The following is a 20235-nucleotide window of genomic DNA, read 5'->3' on the forward strand; positions in this document are numbered from 1 at the left end:
CTTCCAATTTTGATGGATACAGTCAACTAACTCCCCTAAAAGGCTTTTCCAATTTGTATTTCCATCCACAGTGTATGAGGTCATTCATATTTTTCTGATTATTAGTGATGCTGAACACTTCTTATCATAGTTCATGGCCTTTCGGATTTCTTCTGTGAATTGCCTGTTTGTGCTCTTTACGATTAGAATGCTGGACTGCTGTTGTTGTTTTACTAACCACTTACTTGGCCTCCTCCTCTGCAGGAGGCTTCTCCACTGCTCCTAAGCAGCCAGCAGCTCCCTCCTTTGCTGTTCCACAACACTGTTCATAAAGCACCCAGGCTTTCATTTGGCAAACATTCCATGCTGAATCCACTCATTCCACCAGTGGCCTCTGGGAGCCTGAAACATACTCTGCCTTGGGTTAAGTACTGGAGAGACAGAAGCAGGACATCATAGTCTCCACCCTCGAGGAGTTTAGTTTTGAAAGGCAGTTTGGGCATAGAAAAGAGCATAGGTTTTGGATTCAGACAAGACTTGAGTTTGAATACCAGCTCTGTCATTTAGAGGAAGTCACGTGACCTCGCCAAGTCACAATTTCCACACTAGTGAAATGGGCTAACACTCCCTTACAATATATCTGGCAGACAATATACCTGAAGTGGCTCACAAGGGGTTATTACATAGTAGGCTGCCAGTGAATAGATAGTAATGGAAAGGCAACTGATAAAAGGTCAAAATGATTAGTTTTTCAGAGGTTCTAGGTACCACTAAACCAGAATAAAATAAAGGAGGTAGCTCCTCCCTCTGCAATGGAAGGGTAAGGGTAAGTCACTTGCCCAGATCCTGCTACACTATATCCCCCACCTGGCCTGCCCTCTGCAGCAGGTTTCTGCTTTCTCCTGGCCCCTCACCCTAGTTCAGCTGCTCACTGTTGATGTAGTACTGCCACTGCCCTGGCGAAAGCAGGTGCTTCCTCTCTCAAATAAATGGACTCCTTAGGACATTCTAAGAGAGGCTCCAGGATATTTGTGCATGCTACCATTTGTGATCTCAAGAGGTGTGGGGCAGAGACAGTGTGAGGTGGTTTGGGGAGAGACTCAGAGACCTGGATTACACACACAGTTCTGCCTCTGCCACGTGACTCTTTGCAAAACTTCAGTTTCCCCATCACAATAGGAGACTGAATCTCGTGATTTCTAAAAACCGTCTAAATGAGAACTTATCATGTAAAGGCAGGGTGCGTGTATATATACACTACTCTTCTTGGTCAGAAATCTCTGTATCCTTGGGGTCCCTGCAGCTCTTTACACCATGTTAGTATCATGGAACACTACACTGCATTCCAGTTATTTGGAGTCATGACATGTTTCCCACTGAACTGATAGCTGGTGGATCCATATCTGGTTCTTGGTTTCCTAGAACCTCAGGTAGTTAGAAGTCCTTCATTCTTTTAACACCATTACTGAGTGCTTGCTGTCTGTCAAGCACTATATTAGTTGGTGAAGATACAAGATAAAATGTCAAAGCTTCACCCTTCTGGGAGCCTACAATCCAGTTAGGAGACAATTTTAAGACAATATAACTGTCTTGATGGAGGTTTGTCCAAAGTGTAGTAGAACCCAGGGAAGGAATGCCTGTTCTGTCTGGTTAAGTTGGAAAATTCCCCTGAAGACTCAGTCTTGAGCAGAGTAGGGTGAATGACAGGGAGGACTTTACAGGCAGTAGGAATGCTCTCTGTAAAGGCACAGATGTGATAGAGCATAATGTGTTCTGGCAACAGCCCAGTATTCAGCATGGTGGTAAAGAGGTAGGCAGATGTCAGCTCATGAAGTGTTCTTTACGACATCCAAAGAATTCTAGGTTTTATGACATAACTGTTGGGGGTGCTTAAGCATTTTGAGCATGGGAACATAGCAAATCTTTGTTGAATGCAGGAGTAATAGTGAGAGCACTGGGCATAGTAATTGGGAGCATTTCCTGGCCTTGTGGCCTTGGGCAAGTTACTTAACCTCTGAATCTATTTCCTTTTTTAAAAACTCTCAACCTCAAAGGTTGTTAAAATTTTAAAGTTTATACATAGTAAATTTATAGGAGTAAGCCTAGCACTTGATAAATGTTCAGTATATTATTATTTTTAAGATAACATTTGTTCTACACAATACACATTACCTAATAAACAATCTAGTAATTTCTGTGGCCCATTTCTTAGCCTGTTTCCTCCTCTGCAAACGGGTCCTCCAATTTTACCTTTTCATTGTATCTTGTCCTCCTTCCTAGCACTTACCATAATGCTAACTAAAATTTCTAATTATTTTTCCGGTCAAACTCTTAGATATAAGCAAACTATCTGTATTCTGCTTTCTCAGGTAGACTCTACTAGCTCTATGAGACCAGAGACTTTAAAACATTTACCACTATATTCGCAATTGCTAGCACTGCCTGGCTCTTAAACACATGTTCGATAAATGTTGGCAAAAATAATCAATGTCAAACATCTTTCAAGACTGTTGCCAAGGGCCGGGGCCGACGAATTGATAAAGATGTACAGTTGGGTTTAGTATTACTGTTAAAATAAGGTGTGAGACAAGGAACCGAAGCCAGGGGCTCCCAACACAATCTGTAGCCTCCGGAGGCTTCCAAAGGACCAGTATTGACTTCAATCTTTCGCAAGAGTTCAGCTCTTCAAGGTTCACAAAGAGTTAAATCTGTTGTCTTGTATTCTAGGGGAAAAAAGGCGCCGGAAGCACTCCAGTGTAAACTAAGTTTACCTTCAACTTAGAGGTGGGAAGGACCTGCCTAAGATCACCTAGCTCGAGAGAAGGATCTAAACCAGGCGCTCTCAAAGAGGCTTCTCCCTCGCTGGGATTCCCCGAGTCCACCAGCCAAGCCGTCTGGCGCACCGGTCCTCGTCCGCTTGCTGGGTCTCGGCTCCGCTCCCGCGCCACGCGGCACATGGAGGATGTCCTCCGAGGTCAGGGGGAAAGGAGGCGGAGCGCGGGCTAAACCTCGCCCCGGAGCATCATGGTAGATGTAGTTTTTCTCGCCAGCACAGAAAGGCGCTAACTCTCCCCGGTTTTGCTCGGTAAGTAGCATATCTTCTGTGCAAGTCATTCAAACATGGTGTCCCCTGTCACAGATGCAGCTTAAATATCTGTGAAAGAAGCCGTTGGGGGGAAGGACCAGAGCAAGACAGACACATCAAGGGGAAAGGAAAGGGTTAATAGTTGTTACGCATGCGTACAGAAGGCCTGGTGGGTGGGCAGGACGGAAGACGACTCCCGGGAGCAGTGTTTTCCCCGGAAGTGCCTTCCCTCCTCCCGGGTTCGCGCGGACGCGGTTTTCTTACCTCATTTGTCCTCGCCCCTCCCCGTCCCTCTACGCGTTTTGGTTCCTGGTTGGTGCTTCCTGGTCGCAGCCGCGGCAGTGAGTATGTGTGTGACGGACCCCGAGCCGACTGCGGCCGGGGGACCCCTGCCCGCCCTCCGCCTCGCCCGCTGGGCTGTGGAGCTAGCGCGTGTCCCCTCGCCGGCCTCCGCGTCTCCCCTGTGTCCCTTACTCGTGGCGGGGCTTGGCTCGTGGCCTCTCAGTCGAGCTCTTTTCCATGCGACTCCGCGGACCGGCTGGGCTTCTCCCTGCCCCTCCAAGGCCTGAGGCCGTGGTTCAAAAATGGCTGGGCGCCCATGGCCTCGGTGAGGAGTGGCGTTTCTGCCTATTTTACCTCCACCCCCCACCCCCGAGGTTCCCCTGTCTTTTAGGAAAGCCGGTCAGTCATTTAAACGCGAAGAGGGCTCGGCCTTTGAGGACCGAACAGTCCTGGGCCAAATCCAGCGTCAGCAGTCAGAAGCAGCAGCTGCAGCTGTGGGGACAGAAAAATTTTGGGAGATGGGCCCCTTTCCCCACGTAAAACAAGGAGACTTGGACTGTGTTAGCTGATTCCCTTTATCTTTCACATCGTAGCCGTTAGTTAACTTCAACTTTAAGAGTTGCAGATGTAGTGGGAAAACTGGCTGAGTGGAGAGTCAGCAGGCCTGCGTTCTAGCCGGGGCTCCACCACCAACTCGCGCTGGTGACTCCAGAAATCTTCTCTTCAGGCTGTATTTACCTTGATTTCAGATCACGGGGTTGAATTAGGAGATCTTTTATGCGCAATGAATAAGTAAGCTTCTCAGAGCCCATTTCTCAGTGTATAAAATGAGTGTTTAATTTAATGACTTTCAGGTCCCTTCCAAAACTCTGTTGTGTTTTGAATTTTTCGGCTGTGTGTATATTTCAGACGGTATTGTGCTTTGGGGATAATTCACTATTGCTGTTTTCAAGAGAGTCTGAGGGTGGGGAATAAACTGAGGAAGAAGTGGAAGTGAGGATTGTACAATAGCTTCAAGGATAAGATACTGTGTAATAACAGGAAAAAGCGCTGAGGGAAAGGTGAAGGAAGTGTTTTGAGATAGGATTAGTTACTCTATAAAGACTTTATGTCAGGAACAGCTGGACTTGTCTGAATAAATTTAGCACCAGCATCTTGTATTCTGTCTGAATTTTTTTGTGACCATTGTTTCCCACATTTGAATTCTCTGTCCCAGTTTGATTTACTTCAAATTGAAAGCCCCATTCGAAGAGTGGGCAGAAATTTTAACACTAGAGTCAGTAGTGTTTCAAATCTGTCGCTATCAGGATGGCTCACTAAGTCAGAAATTTTAATTGGAAATTAAACTGTTAATCACGTTCTAAAGAAAACTAGGCTTGATATCAAGCTGTGAATTTGATTTAAATTTCCTTGAGGTGGATAACTATCTCATCAAAAAGAAATATCTAGGCTAAAAGTTCTTTGAAGAGAAATAAGAGCACAAGGACTGAAATGACCAGTTGGTAGACTGTTGGAGCAGAAATGTTGTCTTTAAAGATTGTATAATAAAATCTGAAAGCTTAAATAAGCCTTAAGTTGTCTAGTTTAAAAAAAAATCAGTGAATGAATTCTGCTGTCACTTTTGAACAGCGAAAGCCTTTGCAGTTATTCTCTATAGCTGTTTTATATTTGTTAAGCCATTTAAATTCTTCAGAGTAGTTTTATTCCCAAACTGATATTTTAAGTTCTTATATAAGAGCCATCTTTTTTGGTCATGGCATTGCTATAGCCTTTGTGTACCAACTTGGGAAGCTCTTGGATGGTAAACTGACAAATTCAAATGTATGCTTTTCTTTCCAATTAAAATGCCTCTTTTAGGGCTTCCCTGGTGGCGCAGTGGTTGAGAGTCCGCCTGCCGATGCAGGGGATACGGGTTCGTGCCCCAGTCTGGGAAGATCCCACATGCCGCAGAGCGGCTGGGCCCGTGAGCCACGGCCGCTGAGCCTGCGCGTCCGGAGCCTGTGCTCCGCAATGGGAGAGGCCACAACAGTGAGAGGCCCGCGTACCGCAAAAACAAAAAACAAACAAACAAAAAAAAATGCCTCTTTTATAGTTTTTAAACAACACGGAAATAAAATGGATATTTGTTAGGTAAATTTAGGTGTTAGAGCCACTGCAAATTTAGCTTTGAAGGAAGGTTTTTTTTTTTTTAATCTTTATTCGAAATGATTGTTATTTTTTTAATCAGGGAAATGTGAATCAGTTTTAGCTGTGTTCTTAACCAGCTAAATAACTTTGGATAGGCCTCCTTATCTCTTTGGACCTCAGTTTCCTTATATGTAAATTGAGGAGGTTGATGAGATAATCTGAAAGGTCTCTTCCAGATTTAAAATTTTGTGACTCTCATAGAGACTTTATGTTATCTAATTAAGTATGCTTGAGAATTGTGTACAGTGATCAAAAAGCTGAGAAGTCCTTCTGAATCAAGACAGTTATATACATATATATTTTTTTCATATTCATCCTTGGAGTATGAATTTAAAAAGTTAACTAAATGCGTTTGAATGTAATTAAAGTAGTAACATAAACCAAAACAGCCTCAGGCAGACCATAACTCTGGCATACATAAGCTACATAAATAGAAGAGCCGGTTATGCTGAGCACAATTTTCAGTACAGAAGGGACAGAATCCTCTTAAAGGCCATAGGGGCTAAATTGTTAAATTCATTTTTCTACATTTCAGGGGAAGAGATAAACCCTTAGACCCAAGGAAGTCTGTTTTTATTTTATTTCTGTAGTTTATTTTTGGCATACATTCACAGGTGTGCCTATGGCTCTTTTCTTAATCCCTTTCCTTTGGGATGGCTCCAAGAGTAGTACAAATTTGTAACTCTGTAATTTAGCTCTTTAATTTTTTCTGTGCTGCACCGGAATTATGTTTTATCTTAAGTCCACACTGGATCCTCAAGATGGATCCAGTGAGGATTTTGAAGGAAGCATAATTCCTTTGACTTCTTTTAGAATTAATTTACCTATTAAATAAAAAGGAAAGGATTCATCTTTTATTTGTATTCCTCTGAAGCTAACATTTCAATATAAACTGATAAATGCTATGAGCATTACTTTTCAGACAGCCACATTCAACTTGTATGACAACAGCATAGCAACCTGAAGGACAGTGCAAAAAGGGAACAGGTATATTGTACCTTTTAGAAGGAAAAAAAGGCATTAAAAGTTGGGTCTCCCCCCCCCAGCTTTATTGAGATATAATTGACAAATAACATTGTTTAAGGTGTACAACATGATGATTTGATATATGTATATATTGTGAAATGATTACCACATTAAGGTTAGTTAACACATCCATCACCTCACATCTTAACCTTTTTTGTGTGTGGTTAGAACATTTAAGATTTACTCTCTTAGCAGATTTCATATATACAATATTGTTAACTCAGAACTTTTAATCATCTTTTTCCCCCCAGCTTTATTGAGATATAATTGACATATAACATTGTGTAAGTTTAAGGTGTACAACAAAAGTTGGTTTCTTTATTTCTGTAAAACAAGAAACTCCAGCATGAGCGTAGTACATTTTTGGCTCTTGTTCATTTGATTTTTGGAGTCAGCAGGTTGTATCACCAAGAGTACCCTGACATTTTGGGCAGAGAATTGATAAACTAAGAAAACAACTAGTCTTTCTAAATTGTATCTGTATAGCTAAAAGTAGAGTAGAAAGAATAAATTGTCATTTTTAAGTGTTCTCTATACTGTGCCTGATTTTTTTTTTAAACAAAAATGAGTTTTTTCCCAGCACTCTCATTTTGATCAGTGTTCCATTAGTATCTAATTGAAACATCTGTGTAGATTTTTGGTTGATGATATGAGAATCTTCGAAATAGTTGGAGACAACTACAAAATTCATCTCATCATAATTTTCATATTTTAGACACATAATTAGATTTATTAGGGCTTTAGAACAAATACCTGATGATATTATTCATTTATTTATTCATTTGTTAGTTCAGCAGACCTTTATAGAGGTCTTACTAAATGCCAGTTACTCTGCTTGGTTTTGGGGATCCATTGTTTAACAAAGTGCATATAGTTCCTGCCACCCTGGGGTATGTGATTTGTGCTTGTGGGAAATTTACATTGCACTAGTAATTAGAAATGTGAATGTCTTGAAATGTAAAGTGCTTATGGAAACCTATAAAGCCTCGACAGTTTGGTGGGTCAAGGAAAGCTTCCCTGAGGAAGTGATATTGAAACAGAGTTGAAGGATGAGCAGGATTTACTGTGCTCACAGTAGGAGTAAAGTGCTCCTAAAGCTGAGTTTTACCTCTATTTTAGGTCTTCAGTTAGTTTGTATTTCATACATATCTTTATAGGTACAGAAATAAACTAAGTTTATCAGCTATTTTTATGTATTCTTTTGGTCAAAGATCAGAAGGCCTGGAGATTAATTTTTTAATTGAGAAGACAAATATACACCAAAACAGTAAATATGATAATTATGTCCTTTTGTGGATTTTAGTCATACTTGAAGTAATATTCCTGTGTGAGAATGTATACCAGAAAAGATGAGATACAGAACCAGAGCCAGGGAAAAGATGAAGAATGGATGGAATAGTAGTGAGAATGACCTAAAATATTTTTGTGATTTTTAACATTGTGGAGAAAAAGTGATTGGTGTCTGAAACAGTGGATCTCAACCTGTTTTTCCTTTCTAACATACTTGTGAAATATAACATATCCATTAATAACTGTAACTCAGTTTGTTGGCAGTAATTTTCATTTGGGAGGGGCTGGGCATTATTAGAGTGTGTCATAACAATTTAGAAAATCTTGAAAAATGGTATTACTCTAAGAGAAAAAGGTATTTTAATATGTCATTGAGAAAAATGATGGCCTTCACAGAAGTTAGCTCTAAGAGGTGACATCATTATGCACTAAACAGGCATGATCTGAGCTGTTAAAATATATTCTTTCTATGACTTTCTGTTTTACAGCATCAAGGTTACTGACTTTCCATGATGTTTGGTGGTTATGAGACCATAGAAGCATATGAAGATGACCTTTATCGTGAAGAGTCATCTAGTGAACTGAGTGTTGATAGTGAGGTGGAATTTCAGCTCTACAGCCAAGTTCATTATGCCCAAGATCTTGATAATGTCATCAAAGAGGAAGAACATGAAGAGAAGAACTCTGGGAATTCTGAATCATTCAATAGTAAACCAAATCAGAAGAACTTAATTATCCTTTCAGATAGTGAGGTCATCCAGCTATCAGATGGGTCAGAGGTCATCACACTGTCTGATGAAGATAGTATTTATAAATGTAAAAGAAAGAATTTTAGAGTCCATGCAGAAGAAAAGACCCAAGGTCCTCCTGCTTTTCTTCATTCTAATGAGTTGGCAGATAAGAAATGCAAGAGGGATATTGAGAAGACTAAACCTGGAGAGAGATCAGGTACAATCCAAGAGGTCATGATTATAGAGGTCAGTTCAAGTGAAGAGGAAGAGAGCACCATTTCAGAAAGCGATAATGTGGAAAGCTGGATGCTGCTGGGATGTGAAGTTGATGATAAAGATGACGATATCCTTCTCAATCTTGTGGGGTGTGAAAATTCTCTTAATGAAGGTTAGTATCATATTGGCCATTATGAAAAGTAGTATCATCTTTAATAAGGAAGACTGCTTTTCCTAAACAAAAGACCATTAGGGTCAGCTCCATTTAATTCCTCATCTTTTGGTCTTGTTTTTCATGAGACTCTTTTACCAATGGCCACTTTAATGGTGGTCTGTCTGAACATCAGAAAAGTATGTCAGGATATCAAAGACACTCTGCTTCTGCTATAAGCAAATTCATAACTGCTTCTTCCTGTTTGGCTAGAGCCAGTTCTGGACCTGAAATCTTAGTTCCCCTCTCTCTCTGCTTGGTACCACAGGTGAGTACTCCATCTAACTCTGACATTGGCCCTATGCTCTTATTTGGCCAACTCTGTTGGTTCTGCCTCTTCCTAAGTGATTTGCTTACCCAGGAGGTAGCCATATAGCAAGCATGGGGAATGCCTGGTATACAGAAGATATGGAATTAGTGTTAAGATTTTTAGGAACTCCATAATCAGTAATGTAGGAAACTATGAAGAGCTGTAAGTCTACAGTAGACTGTAGGAGAGAATGCAAATTCTTGAGAGCCACATAATCAAGAATTGAAATTTTGGTGTTGGTTTTGTCTCTGTCACATGTAGTCACCTAGTATTGATGCTTATCCTTTTAAAAAGTCCCTTTTATTTTTCTCCCTTTATGCTTAATGTGTAGTCTCTTGCAATATTTTCCTAAATGATCTTTTATATCTTCCCTGTATGCTGTTGTTAAATTGGTAGTCTTGAAATGCCCTTTACTCAGTACTTTACTGCTGATCCAAAACCTTTAATGGCACCCACTTGTCCTCAAAAGAAAGTGCTGATATTGAATATAGATCATGCTTTGGAGCCCCAGAGATTGACAAACTTTTTAAAGAGCCAGGTAGGAAATATTTTAGGTTTCCAAGCCATAGGATCGCCTAACTACTTAACTTTGCCCTTGTTGTAGGAAAGCAGCCATGATATCTGAAAAAATGAGATGGCTATTTCAACAGAATCTTATTTACAAAACAGGTGTCTAGCTCAGGCTGTAGTAGGCCAGCTCTGAGAATTTGACACCAAAAGGAAGAAAAGGAATAGGATAGTAGCTAGAACATAGAGCAGAATCAAGTAAAGTTTTGTCAGAATAAGAGAGTTGATAATGTTTTTAGGTGGAAGGGGAAAATCTCTTGAAGGAGAGATTAAGCCTGTTTGGTGGATTGGGGTAAGGGAGGCAAATAAGAGATGGGCTCAGGTATATTGTCTGAATTAGTCATAAAAGGGAAGAGACATTTAATTGCTAAATTACCAAATATTTATAGAGGTGGAGGAGAAAGAATAAATTCAGATGGATTGAGGCAGATGAGGGAATATATGAGGATGTGTTTGATTTTCTTGGGAAAATGAAAGTGGAAGTGGGTCTGGAATTGGACAGGGGATACTTAGAGGCTTAGAGTGTGGGAAAGATGTTTAGGTGCTATGGGGAATACTGTTAGGCAGTGGATCCCAATATGTTGAAGATGACAACTTCTTTAACTTCAAAAAAATTTGTGGACCCCCCGCCCCACATAACTATAGTTATATTTTTAGTATTTGTTAATTGAGAAAATGCATATTAGCAAAAAGCTATTCAGTACACTCATACATGACTTTGTATTTTATTAACCACAACATTGTCTACACATTTGAAAAATATTGTATAAGGCCTGTCTGCAGCATATATGGCCTTATATAAAGCATGCCTCTGGCTACCCATTGTGATAACTAATTCTCCAGCTCCCAGGAGTCTGAAGCTCATAGGTTAGAAATCATTGTGCTAACAAATCAACAATAAGAGAATAAAAGCCTTGCTTAAAAGTAGTATTCAATCAAAATTGAAACAATGTGAACTTGTAATGAACTCACTCTGAAGGATTTCATAACTTTTTCCAGTAATACCTGGGGCAGGGTGACAGAAACTAAAAGATCCAGGGTTAGGCAAAACATTACAGAATGTCAAAACGATCATTTAGCCTATTCCTTCTCTAAATTGCCTACCCGTAACATGACACCTAGTTTCATCAAATACTAATGTGTTCATGATGATCAGCGACTTTTCTTGAATTCAAGTTCTCTATGTCCACCGTGCCAAATATTTCCATTTGGGTATCTTATTGTTATTTCACATATACATACTGAAAAGCTTGATAAATTGAAAAGAAAGCTTATCTTTCCACAGAAAGAGGAGCAGGTTAACTGGATGGTGGCTCATAATGTAAGTAGGGTTTCTCAGGGCAAAATGAAAGGGATTGATGAGGGGTGGTGAGGACGGGGTTAAGGGTAGCTGAGCCATATGGAGATGAGGATTCTAGAGGAAAGAGAATGATGGACTTAGGTATGGCTTTTAGGAATGAAGAAAAAGTTGGTAATCAGGTATATAGAGAAATCTCTGGAAAACAATTTTAGTATTTTATGTTATAGACAATAAGAAGCATGGCTGTTCTTGAACTGTGTTTTGGGGGGATTATTTGTTTATTTTTTATTGAGGTGAAATTAACACAAAATTAACCATTTTAAAGGTTCAATTTGGAGGCATTTAATACATTCACAATGTTGTAGAACCATTACCTATATCTAGTTCCAAAACATTTTCATCACATCTAAGGGAAATGCCAAAATGTTTTCACCACATCCAAAAGAAACCCTGCACCAATTGAACAGTCACTCATAACCTCCTGCCCCAGACTCTGACAAGCACAAGTCTGCTTTCTGTCTATGGATTTACCTATTCTGGATATTTCGTGTAAATAGAATCATCCAGTATGTGACCTTTTGTGTCTAGCTTCTTTCACTTAGCATAATGTTTTGGAGGCTTATGCATATTGTAGCATGTATCAGTACTTCAGTCCTCTTTTAAGGCTGAATAATATTCTATTGTATACCTGCATTTTGTTTATCCATTTATCTGTTAATGGACATTTGTGTTTCTACCTTTTGGTTGTCATGTATAGTGCTACTCTGGACATTCATGTACAGGTATTTACTTGAATACTTGTTTTGGGTATAAACTAGGAATAAGATTACTGGCATTTCTGTTTCACTTTTGAGGAACTGCCAAACTTTTCTATAGTGGCCGCACCATTATACATCCCCATCAGTAATGTATGAGGGTTCCAATTAGCTGCAGTGGTTTTTATGATTACTTGTCATGTTGCACATTTCTATTTGATTTAGTGGTAGACTCTTTGTTATTTCTTAGCAATATTGGTAAAAATATTTATTTAAGACCTAAGTAATTCTAAGTAATTCTTGATTCCAAACAGTCAGTGTATGTTCCTACTATCCATATTGAAATTTATCCTAATTCTGTGCTCCTTGATCTACTAATGCCATAATCCTATTTTTTTTCTAGTTAATAGGCAATATATTCAGTACTGATGGCTATTTGAGTGTGTTGTTACTTTCTAATCATTATTATCCCATTCATAAATAGACCTGGGGGTAGATCTGGTTCAGTTTGTATAATAGTCTTTAGAGAAAAGATTTTTTTCATGTCAGTGGAAGTTTGTGGAAATTCTGGCGTACTTCTGAAATGATGATGATTGTTAAACAGCAAAAATTATGATTTTGTGTACTGCTCCCCCTCCTCCGCAAACCCCTCAAACTGTGGCATATTTGAAATATCAATATAATAGAAGAGATTAGCAACTCCTTGAGGACAGGTCTTTTCCTCAGAAGCCTTATTAATACTATTTAGAGTAATTATTTGCCATATATATTACTTTGTTTTTCATTAACTGCTAAATGATCAAATACTTTTTGAGCATCTACCCTATGTAGAATACATAGAGGGGAGTTAAAGTGGTAAAAGACATAGTTTTAGCCTTAAGTGGCTTGGTGTTTCATTGAAGAGACAAAATATAATAAGAAGCTTAAGTAATTTATGGAAGTTTCTTCTTAACCATTGGAGTTAAGTCTCTCAAAATCCTGGGAATAGATGTGGTTGAAAACTTAAAACTTTTTAAAAAATAGGATTAGTGAATTTGAGGTAGTACATGAAGATCTGAAGGACTATGTAAGTACATCCATATTTTCCATTGTTAAATTTGTAGTAATGAGTGCAGCACCACTCTTGCTCTGTGGAAATGTGAGGTTCTTTCGCACTACTTCAGTTTCAGTGAGATGCGTAAATGTTTGTTTTGCTTTAATACACAATTAGAATACACGGTCAGGCAGATAATATACAACCAGGAGACATTTTTTCCCTCTTTTTTATTTCCTCTAAATGTTTAATACTTTTCTGATTTTATGATCTGAAGCTGTCGATTAGCTTCCTTGGGTTCCATGGGGGCCTTGGTGATGTAGCACTTAGGTAGTGTGCTCAGCCTAGCTTTCCTCAGTATATACAGCTTTATGATGAGGGCTCTGCTTATAATAAATCCATGCCAAAACACAGGGCTTCAGTACCTGTTACATATGACTCAGCCCTTGTTACTGATGGGTGTAGGAGTTTATTTCTAAAGTCTAGAAACAAACTTCATTTGCTTCACTTTCTTTACTCTTTCCTGACGCTTCTTTATGTAAATGATACCTGCTCTGTCATTTGTCTTCCTTTTAAAATTCTTACCCTTTACTTTCTTTAGTTTATTATCCCCAGTAGGAGTGTCTTGCAATTCTCATTTATTAGAAAGACAGATTTCTTGGTTGAAGAAAAGATGCACCAAAGGAAATCAACATGTTTTTTAATTTGTGAGGGTGATCTCTAGTTTGGGAAGGATTATTGTATATGACAGCCAAATGATGGGAATAAGTGCTATAGGAGTTATACATGAATAATCACCAACTTATTTTCCTGCAGAGGGAAGGGATATTATTAGCTCTTGGAGTAATTGTTAAATCTTTGTTAATTTTTAACTGTGGAATTTTTTTTTTTTTTTTTGTGGTACGCGGGCCTCTCACTGTGGCCTCTCCCGTTGCGGAGCACAGGCTCTGGACGCACAGGCTCAGCGGCCATGGCTCACGGGCCCAGCTGCTCCGCGCATGTGGGATCTTCCCGGTCCGGGGCACGAACCCGTGTCCCCTGTATCGGCAGGTGGACTCTCAGCCACTGCGCCATCAGGGAAGCCCATATGGAAATTTTAAAGTATACAAAACTGGAATGTCGTAATGGTCTCACTGTTCCATAAACCAGCTTCAACAATTATCAACTTATGACCAATCTTTTCTCATACGTAATTCCATGTCCCTGTATTATTTTGAAGCAGATCACAGTCATCATGTCATTTCATTCATTTATTTATATACATATACATTCATTTCAATATGTATTTCTAAAAGATAAGTTTTCTTTTTAAGAAACAATCATATTATTATCACACCTAAACAAATTACCAATAATTCTTTTATCATTAAATAACCAGCCTTCAGATTTCAGCCTTCAGATTTCCCTGATGGGCTCTTAATTTTTTTTTCCTACAGTTTATTTGAATCAGATCTATTTATTGCAGTTGGGTGGTAACTTATGTCCTTTAATCTTAGGTTCCTCCTTTATCTTTCTTCTGTGTGTTTTCTTTCTTCTTTATAATGTAATTGTTATACTAACTCGATTGTTTATCCTCTAGAATTCCCTGAGTTTGAATTTTGTGATATTGTTTAACATACTCCACTGTCCCCTGTATTTCCTATGAATTGGTAGTTAGATCTAGAAGCTTAATTAAATTCAGGTTTCTCTCCCTGTGATTGTGCTATCAGCCAGACACATAGATAGGTTCATTTGTTTCATTTTGCTTTTCATATGTTAATATTTAGTATTACCTTTTAAAAATTCAGTTTGTTTCATAATTATGTAAAATATTTAGAACGTTCCAAATTCAAATCAATAAGACAAGGTAAAAAGTATTCAGAGACGTCTACCTTCTGTCCAGTCTTCATCCTGTTCCCACCCTTCCTCTTAGGGGTAACTGTTAAGAGAAAATTGATAGTTTGTCCTTACATTAAAAAATATATAAGCAAATATGTATATATCTTCATATCCTCCCTCCCCCTTCTTGAAGTAAACAGTAGCATATGATCTACACTTTGCTCTACCTTGTTGTTTTTCTCTTAACAGTATATCCTGGAGATCAGTCCATAATAGTATCTAAAGATATTTCTCATTTCTATGACTATAGACTATTTTTGTGTCTTCTACACTAATCTGAGCTGGACACATTAGGCATGTAACAAATACTTTTTGGAAGTGAATGAATAGTAATTTTAAATAGTTGATGAATAATATAATTGTTACAGTTTTAAAATGTATTTTAAATAAATGTATTATAGTCTAAGTCCACTTTCAGAAGCATGCTTTATACCTATGCTTACACTCCTGGTCTTACTGTTTCTTTCTCATTTAGTAATTTTGAAAGATTTAGATTTAGCAAAAAATTAAATAGGTTCAGATTTTAAAAGGAAAATACCTTTTAAAGAATGAAGAGTTCAGCATTTTTAAAAGTGGAAGAAACCTGTTAGTTCCTAGTGTATGTGACTGTTATAGTGTAGAACTTTACATTAATGTAGAACTCCTTCAGTATGTACAGTTGGGTACATCGTTCTTTTATAATAGTTTGTCAGCATTTGGCACATAGTGGGTACCTAGCAAATCTTGGGTGAATTTAATTGAAATTCTACCTTTTCGTATAGAATAGTGCTCTTTACATAGTACTACATGAGGTTGAAGTGAAATTATGGCTTTAGTAAAGTAAAATCATGAAGTGATTGATTGAAATTGAAGTATAATTATGGCTTTTAACAACTTAGTGCAGTAAGTCTTTTAACTGTTTTTGTGTCAAGTCCCTTTCACCCCTAAAAAATATGCACATAAAAGTTTTGGATACATTTTCAGAAGTTGAAGAACTCATCTAGAGGCAATTGCTGAATCCCTGGTATTTATAAGGCACTCAACCAAGACTTGATAACTAATTAAAATTTGAGTAGAGTGGGTTACCTACTTGAATTTCAGTTTTTCAAATACCTCATATTTTATTTGATCTGGGTCTTTATGTATGCCTGGATCAGTTTCTACCTTGCCTGGCTGATACCTACTCATCCCTCAAATCTTAGTTTAAAGTTTATTTCTGAAATGAGGTAATGGACATAGGTTCTCAGTGGTGGCTACTAGGTCTTTTACAGCTGCATAGTTGACTACCTGTGACTTTGGGTAACTTAATTCCTTTATTGGGAAAATAATAAATTTTATTTCATTAAGGTTATAAGCTAAAATGAGACAGTGGATAGACTAAATTAATGTAATAGGAAAATATTTTGACAAAACTCCTAATTGCAGGATAAGTTCACTATCACTGTGGCAAGCATGGGCATATAGCTTCCACTTGGTGTTTTTAAATGAGAAGTTCTCAGATTTTTTGGTGAACCCAAGTTGCTTTTGAACAACATGTCTCTAGTATGGCACTTTATTTGAATAAATTTTATTTTATTTGGTGACATTTTATGATCTCGTTAAAACCTAAATCTGAAGTCTTAAAATCAATCCAACAATTACTTACTGGATGCTTACAGTGTACAGGCACTATACCGTTAAGGTGTTGGGTTTCAAGAAGTGCTATGTAGTCCCTGCCTTTAGAAACCTTAAAGTGCATGACAATATGGAAAGTCCACTCTATTACCAGAGTTAAATACATTTCTACAAATACAAGAGATGTCCCAGCACATACATAATCATTTCCAGATGAATGTAATAGACTTTTTAAAAAAGATTATTACAGATAGGCAAAGTACAAGAGTGAATTGAAAAGTAACTCTTTGAACTCAGTCTTGAAGAATGGATAGGATTTAATGTTCAGGTTAAATGCAGGGAGGGAGAATAAAAGCTGAAAACCCTAAAACTATATGATACCATTAATGTTTAATTAATGGCTTAATATGTGGCTGGGTATGATTAAACATTTTAATAGCATATCCTTTCAGAAACCACCTCAGCCTAAATGAGAAAGGGTATTTATGTTCTGCATATGCTGTTGGAAGATTTCTTGGTTATTATTTTATTCCAGTATTTTCCACCTGTTTCTTGCTCATATGTCTCCTTTGTTTTTCCTTTAAAAAATTGGATATTTCATGCAACTTTATGGAAGATAGAAAAATTTTCTCAGACGGACCAGATGCTGTATGTTAGTCAAACGACATGACCGGCTGCTTGAAATGTGTGTTTTATGCAAGGCTGTTGAAAGTAGAACATGTCTTGAAATATAACTTTGGCTCGTCATAGCTTGTGTTCTTTACCAGCTTTTAACATAGAAAAGGAACACATTCTGTTAGTTTGGAAATATAAATAAATTAAACTTCCCTTTTAATGCTCTTCAAATCTTCAAGGTGGTATTTTCCCCCCCTTTCTGCATTCATCACATAACCAGTCAGTCATAGGTTCTTTTTTTTATTTTTAAATAAATTTATTTATTTATATATATTTGGCTGCGTTGGGTCTTCGTTGCTGAGCTCGGGCTTTCTCTAGTTGCGGTGAGCAGGGGCTACTCTTTGTTGTGGTGCGCAGGCTTCGCCTTGTGGTGGATTCTCTTGTTGCAGAGCATGGGCTCTAGGCACGTGGGCTCTAGAGTGCAGGCTCACTAGTTGTGGCGCATGGGCTTAGTTGCTCCACGGCATGTGGGATCTTCCCGGACCAGGGCTCGAACCCGTGTCCCCTGCATTGGCAGGCGGATTCTTAACCACTGCGCCATGAAGGAAGTCCAAGTCATAATTTCTTGAGAGATCTTACGGCCTAATAGGTCGTAAGAGTGAGTTGCTGTTTGACATACCTCTTATGGATGTATAGTTTAATTTCTGCATTATAATTGAAAAGTGGCCACATGCTAGAGTTCTGGTAACCGAGAGGACCAAAGAGCTCCCTCCCTGATGTTTTCAGCTTTTGTAAGCGTGCACTACACAATCCCTAAAGCTGCTTTTGAACTGTGTCTGTAGTTGTAGCATGTCACCTTACACTTAACTATTGTGAGGGCATCTTTTTATTTAATTTCTAATTAGCATAATGACTTGAGCTGTGTTATTCACTGTTCCATGGTGAAGTTGTCATAGGGAGAGAAGAAATAAAAATGTTCAATTTCAACTTTACTTGTGAGTGGAGTGAAGTTTGAAAGCCTTTTATGGCCATTGTTCAGCAGACTGAAAATCTCATTAGAAATCCCAGAAATGCGAAGGCAGCTTTGGGTTGGATTTTAATAACATTTTGGAGTTGGTATTGTATGTCGCTAATTTTTGTGATTTCATTGTTGATCAGCAACTTAGCTATGCATTCTTCCAAAGTCAACTTATGACTTTTAGCCTAAATTTATTTACAGTAGCTTTTCTTTTCAACAGTAATAAGTACCTAGGGAGAGAATTAAATTTTACTTTTTTTTTTTGACGTTTCTCTTAGAAACTGATTTGATTTTCATATAAGATATACTAAATTTGTTGGAAATTGCATGTAAGATAATAGCATGCTATAAGAAAATAGCATGTTTATTGAACTAATGACTTAGTTTTGTTGCCATTAAAATATTAGACATCTTCAGGTCTGCCTTTTTGTTTGTTTTTGAAATGGAGAAGCATAAAATAAGATGGCAAGATTTTCATTCTTATCTAATTGTCATAGGAAGTTGAATCCTGATGTCTGGGTAAAGAGTGCTTAAATATAAAATTCTTATAGTTGTTTGCTATAAAAATAATCTATTATGTATAGAGACCACTTGTCTAAGAAGATAAGTATAATTTATAGATAGTATGGTCAGAAGGTAGAATTTGATATGAACTATATACGATTTGTCAAACATTTTTCAAAAGAAGTACAGAAATGGGAACATTTACTTTTTTTCCCCTTCTAAGAGTAAAGGCTACTCAGAAAATTCATGACTCTTAAGTTGATCCTGTTTTTAAGACTTTGCTAAATTTGTATTTAATTTCAGGGTAATTTACTAATCTCTTGCTAATTTCCTCTTGGTTATTAACACTTAAGTAAAAGTGTTCACTTATTGGAAGTTTTTTAGCCAAAAGTTTTTAATCTCTTAAGCATTGTTTTGTTGTAAATTAAAGTTATTGTCATGGTTAAGTTTTTGGCATTTTGAGTTACTTGCCAGATTGTTGTTGATTCTGCTGATAATAAGGAAATGCATATTTTAATTGAGCATCCACCATGTGTAAGGCCACAGTTTCTTTTTAAATTATACAGATACACTTAAGATAATCTACAAGAATAGATATGACTTGTTTTTTAGTTTTTGAATCTTGATCTAACAGCATCAGCTCTGGATAGAGATGTAATTCTGGGGATAAAAATTATTTTTGTAATACATATTTGGATTCAAATATAAAGGCAGTCTAATAATGGGTTATTTAAAAGTGGATCTTGTCTGATGTGTGTACCTTTTATCTCTATGACATTTTTACATTAGAATTTCATAGTTATAGTTTTGAAAATTAGTTAACGGTGGACTTGAGAGCATCTGCTCTCCCCATCTTTTGCAAATACATTTTAAGGGAAGACAGCATAATTCTATAATGGGAAAAAAATTTTTACTCTTCCCTTCTGCTTTTGCCTAAATATATAGTCAACTTATAATTACCTCAAGATGAAAGAATGCTGTTTACAGCTACTCATTGAGAGAAACTGTTTTGTTGGGAATCCCTTAAAGTGCGTAGGTCACTTCTGATTTTGCTTTGTAACTAGCGCCTGTTACAGAATTATCTACTCTAGGGAGGGAAAGCCCCAATTTCTAGAAGACTTTTCAATACTCTTTCTATATTTTTAGCTAATGAGAAACTCTAAAGATGTAGGAAACAGACTGGTTTGGCTGATAAATAAAATTGTTAAAGTAAGTCAAAAATTAGGCTTTGAAAAGTCAGATGAGAGGAATTCAGAATATAAATTCACAAATTTAACTGAAGAAAGGTTTTATTTAAAGAAAAGGTGTGCAGCCATATCAATTTTGTAACTCCTTGTATTGCACTAGCCATTTTTTATTGTTAGATGGTCTGATTTAAACAAAAATGAACTTTGTCAATGGTTTTATTTAGAAATAGCATTACTTTCTACTTTTAAGGAGGATTTTAATTGTCAGTAAAATTTCATTGTTGAAAAATCACCTCACTCCCATATAATTAGTATTTTGTTCTTTATTCAATACCCTGTATCGAGTCCACCTCTTTTGGGTTTGCTTTAAAAACTATATAAATTTTGTGGGAGAATAAATACAACTTATGTATTGCTATAAAGGTATTCTTATTTGAATCTAGTATGATTGGTTTTTACGTATATGAA

At 37.5% G+C, this 20235-nt stretch overlaps 1 protein-coding gene across 1 annotated transcript in view; it reads left to right on the plus strand.

The window, feature by feature from the left end:
• Positions 1-3283: 3283 nt before the first annotated feature.
• ZCCHC7 (zinc finger CCHC-type containing 7) overlaps positions 3284-20235 on the plus strand; it is a 238781-nt gene continuing 221829 nt past the window's right edge. The window contains exons 1-2 of the mRNA XM_065879270.1: positions 3284-3409; positions 8338-8968. Coding sequence (XP_065735342.1) covers positions 8359-8968 — 610 coding nt within the window. The 5' untranslated portion in view covers positions 3284-3409; positions 8338-8358. The remainder of the gene's footprint in view (positions 3410-8337; positions 8969-20235) is intronic.

The sequence above is a fragment of the Phocoena phocoena genome, chromosome 6 (genome assembly GCF_963924675.1).
Source record: "Phocoena phocoena chromosome 6, mPhoPho1.1, whole genome shotgun sequence".
NCBI classification, from domain to species: Eukaryota; Metazoa; Chordata; class Mammalia; order Artiodactyla; family Phocoenidae; genus Phocoena; species Phocoena phocoena.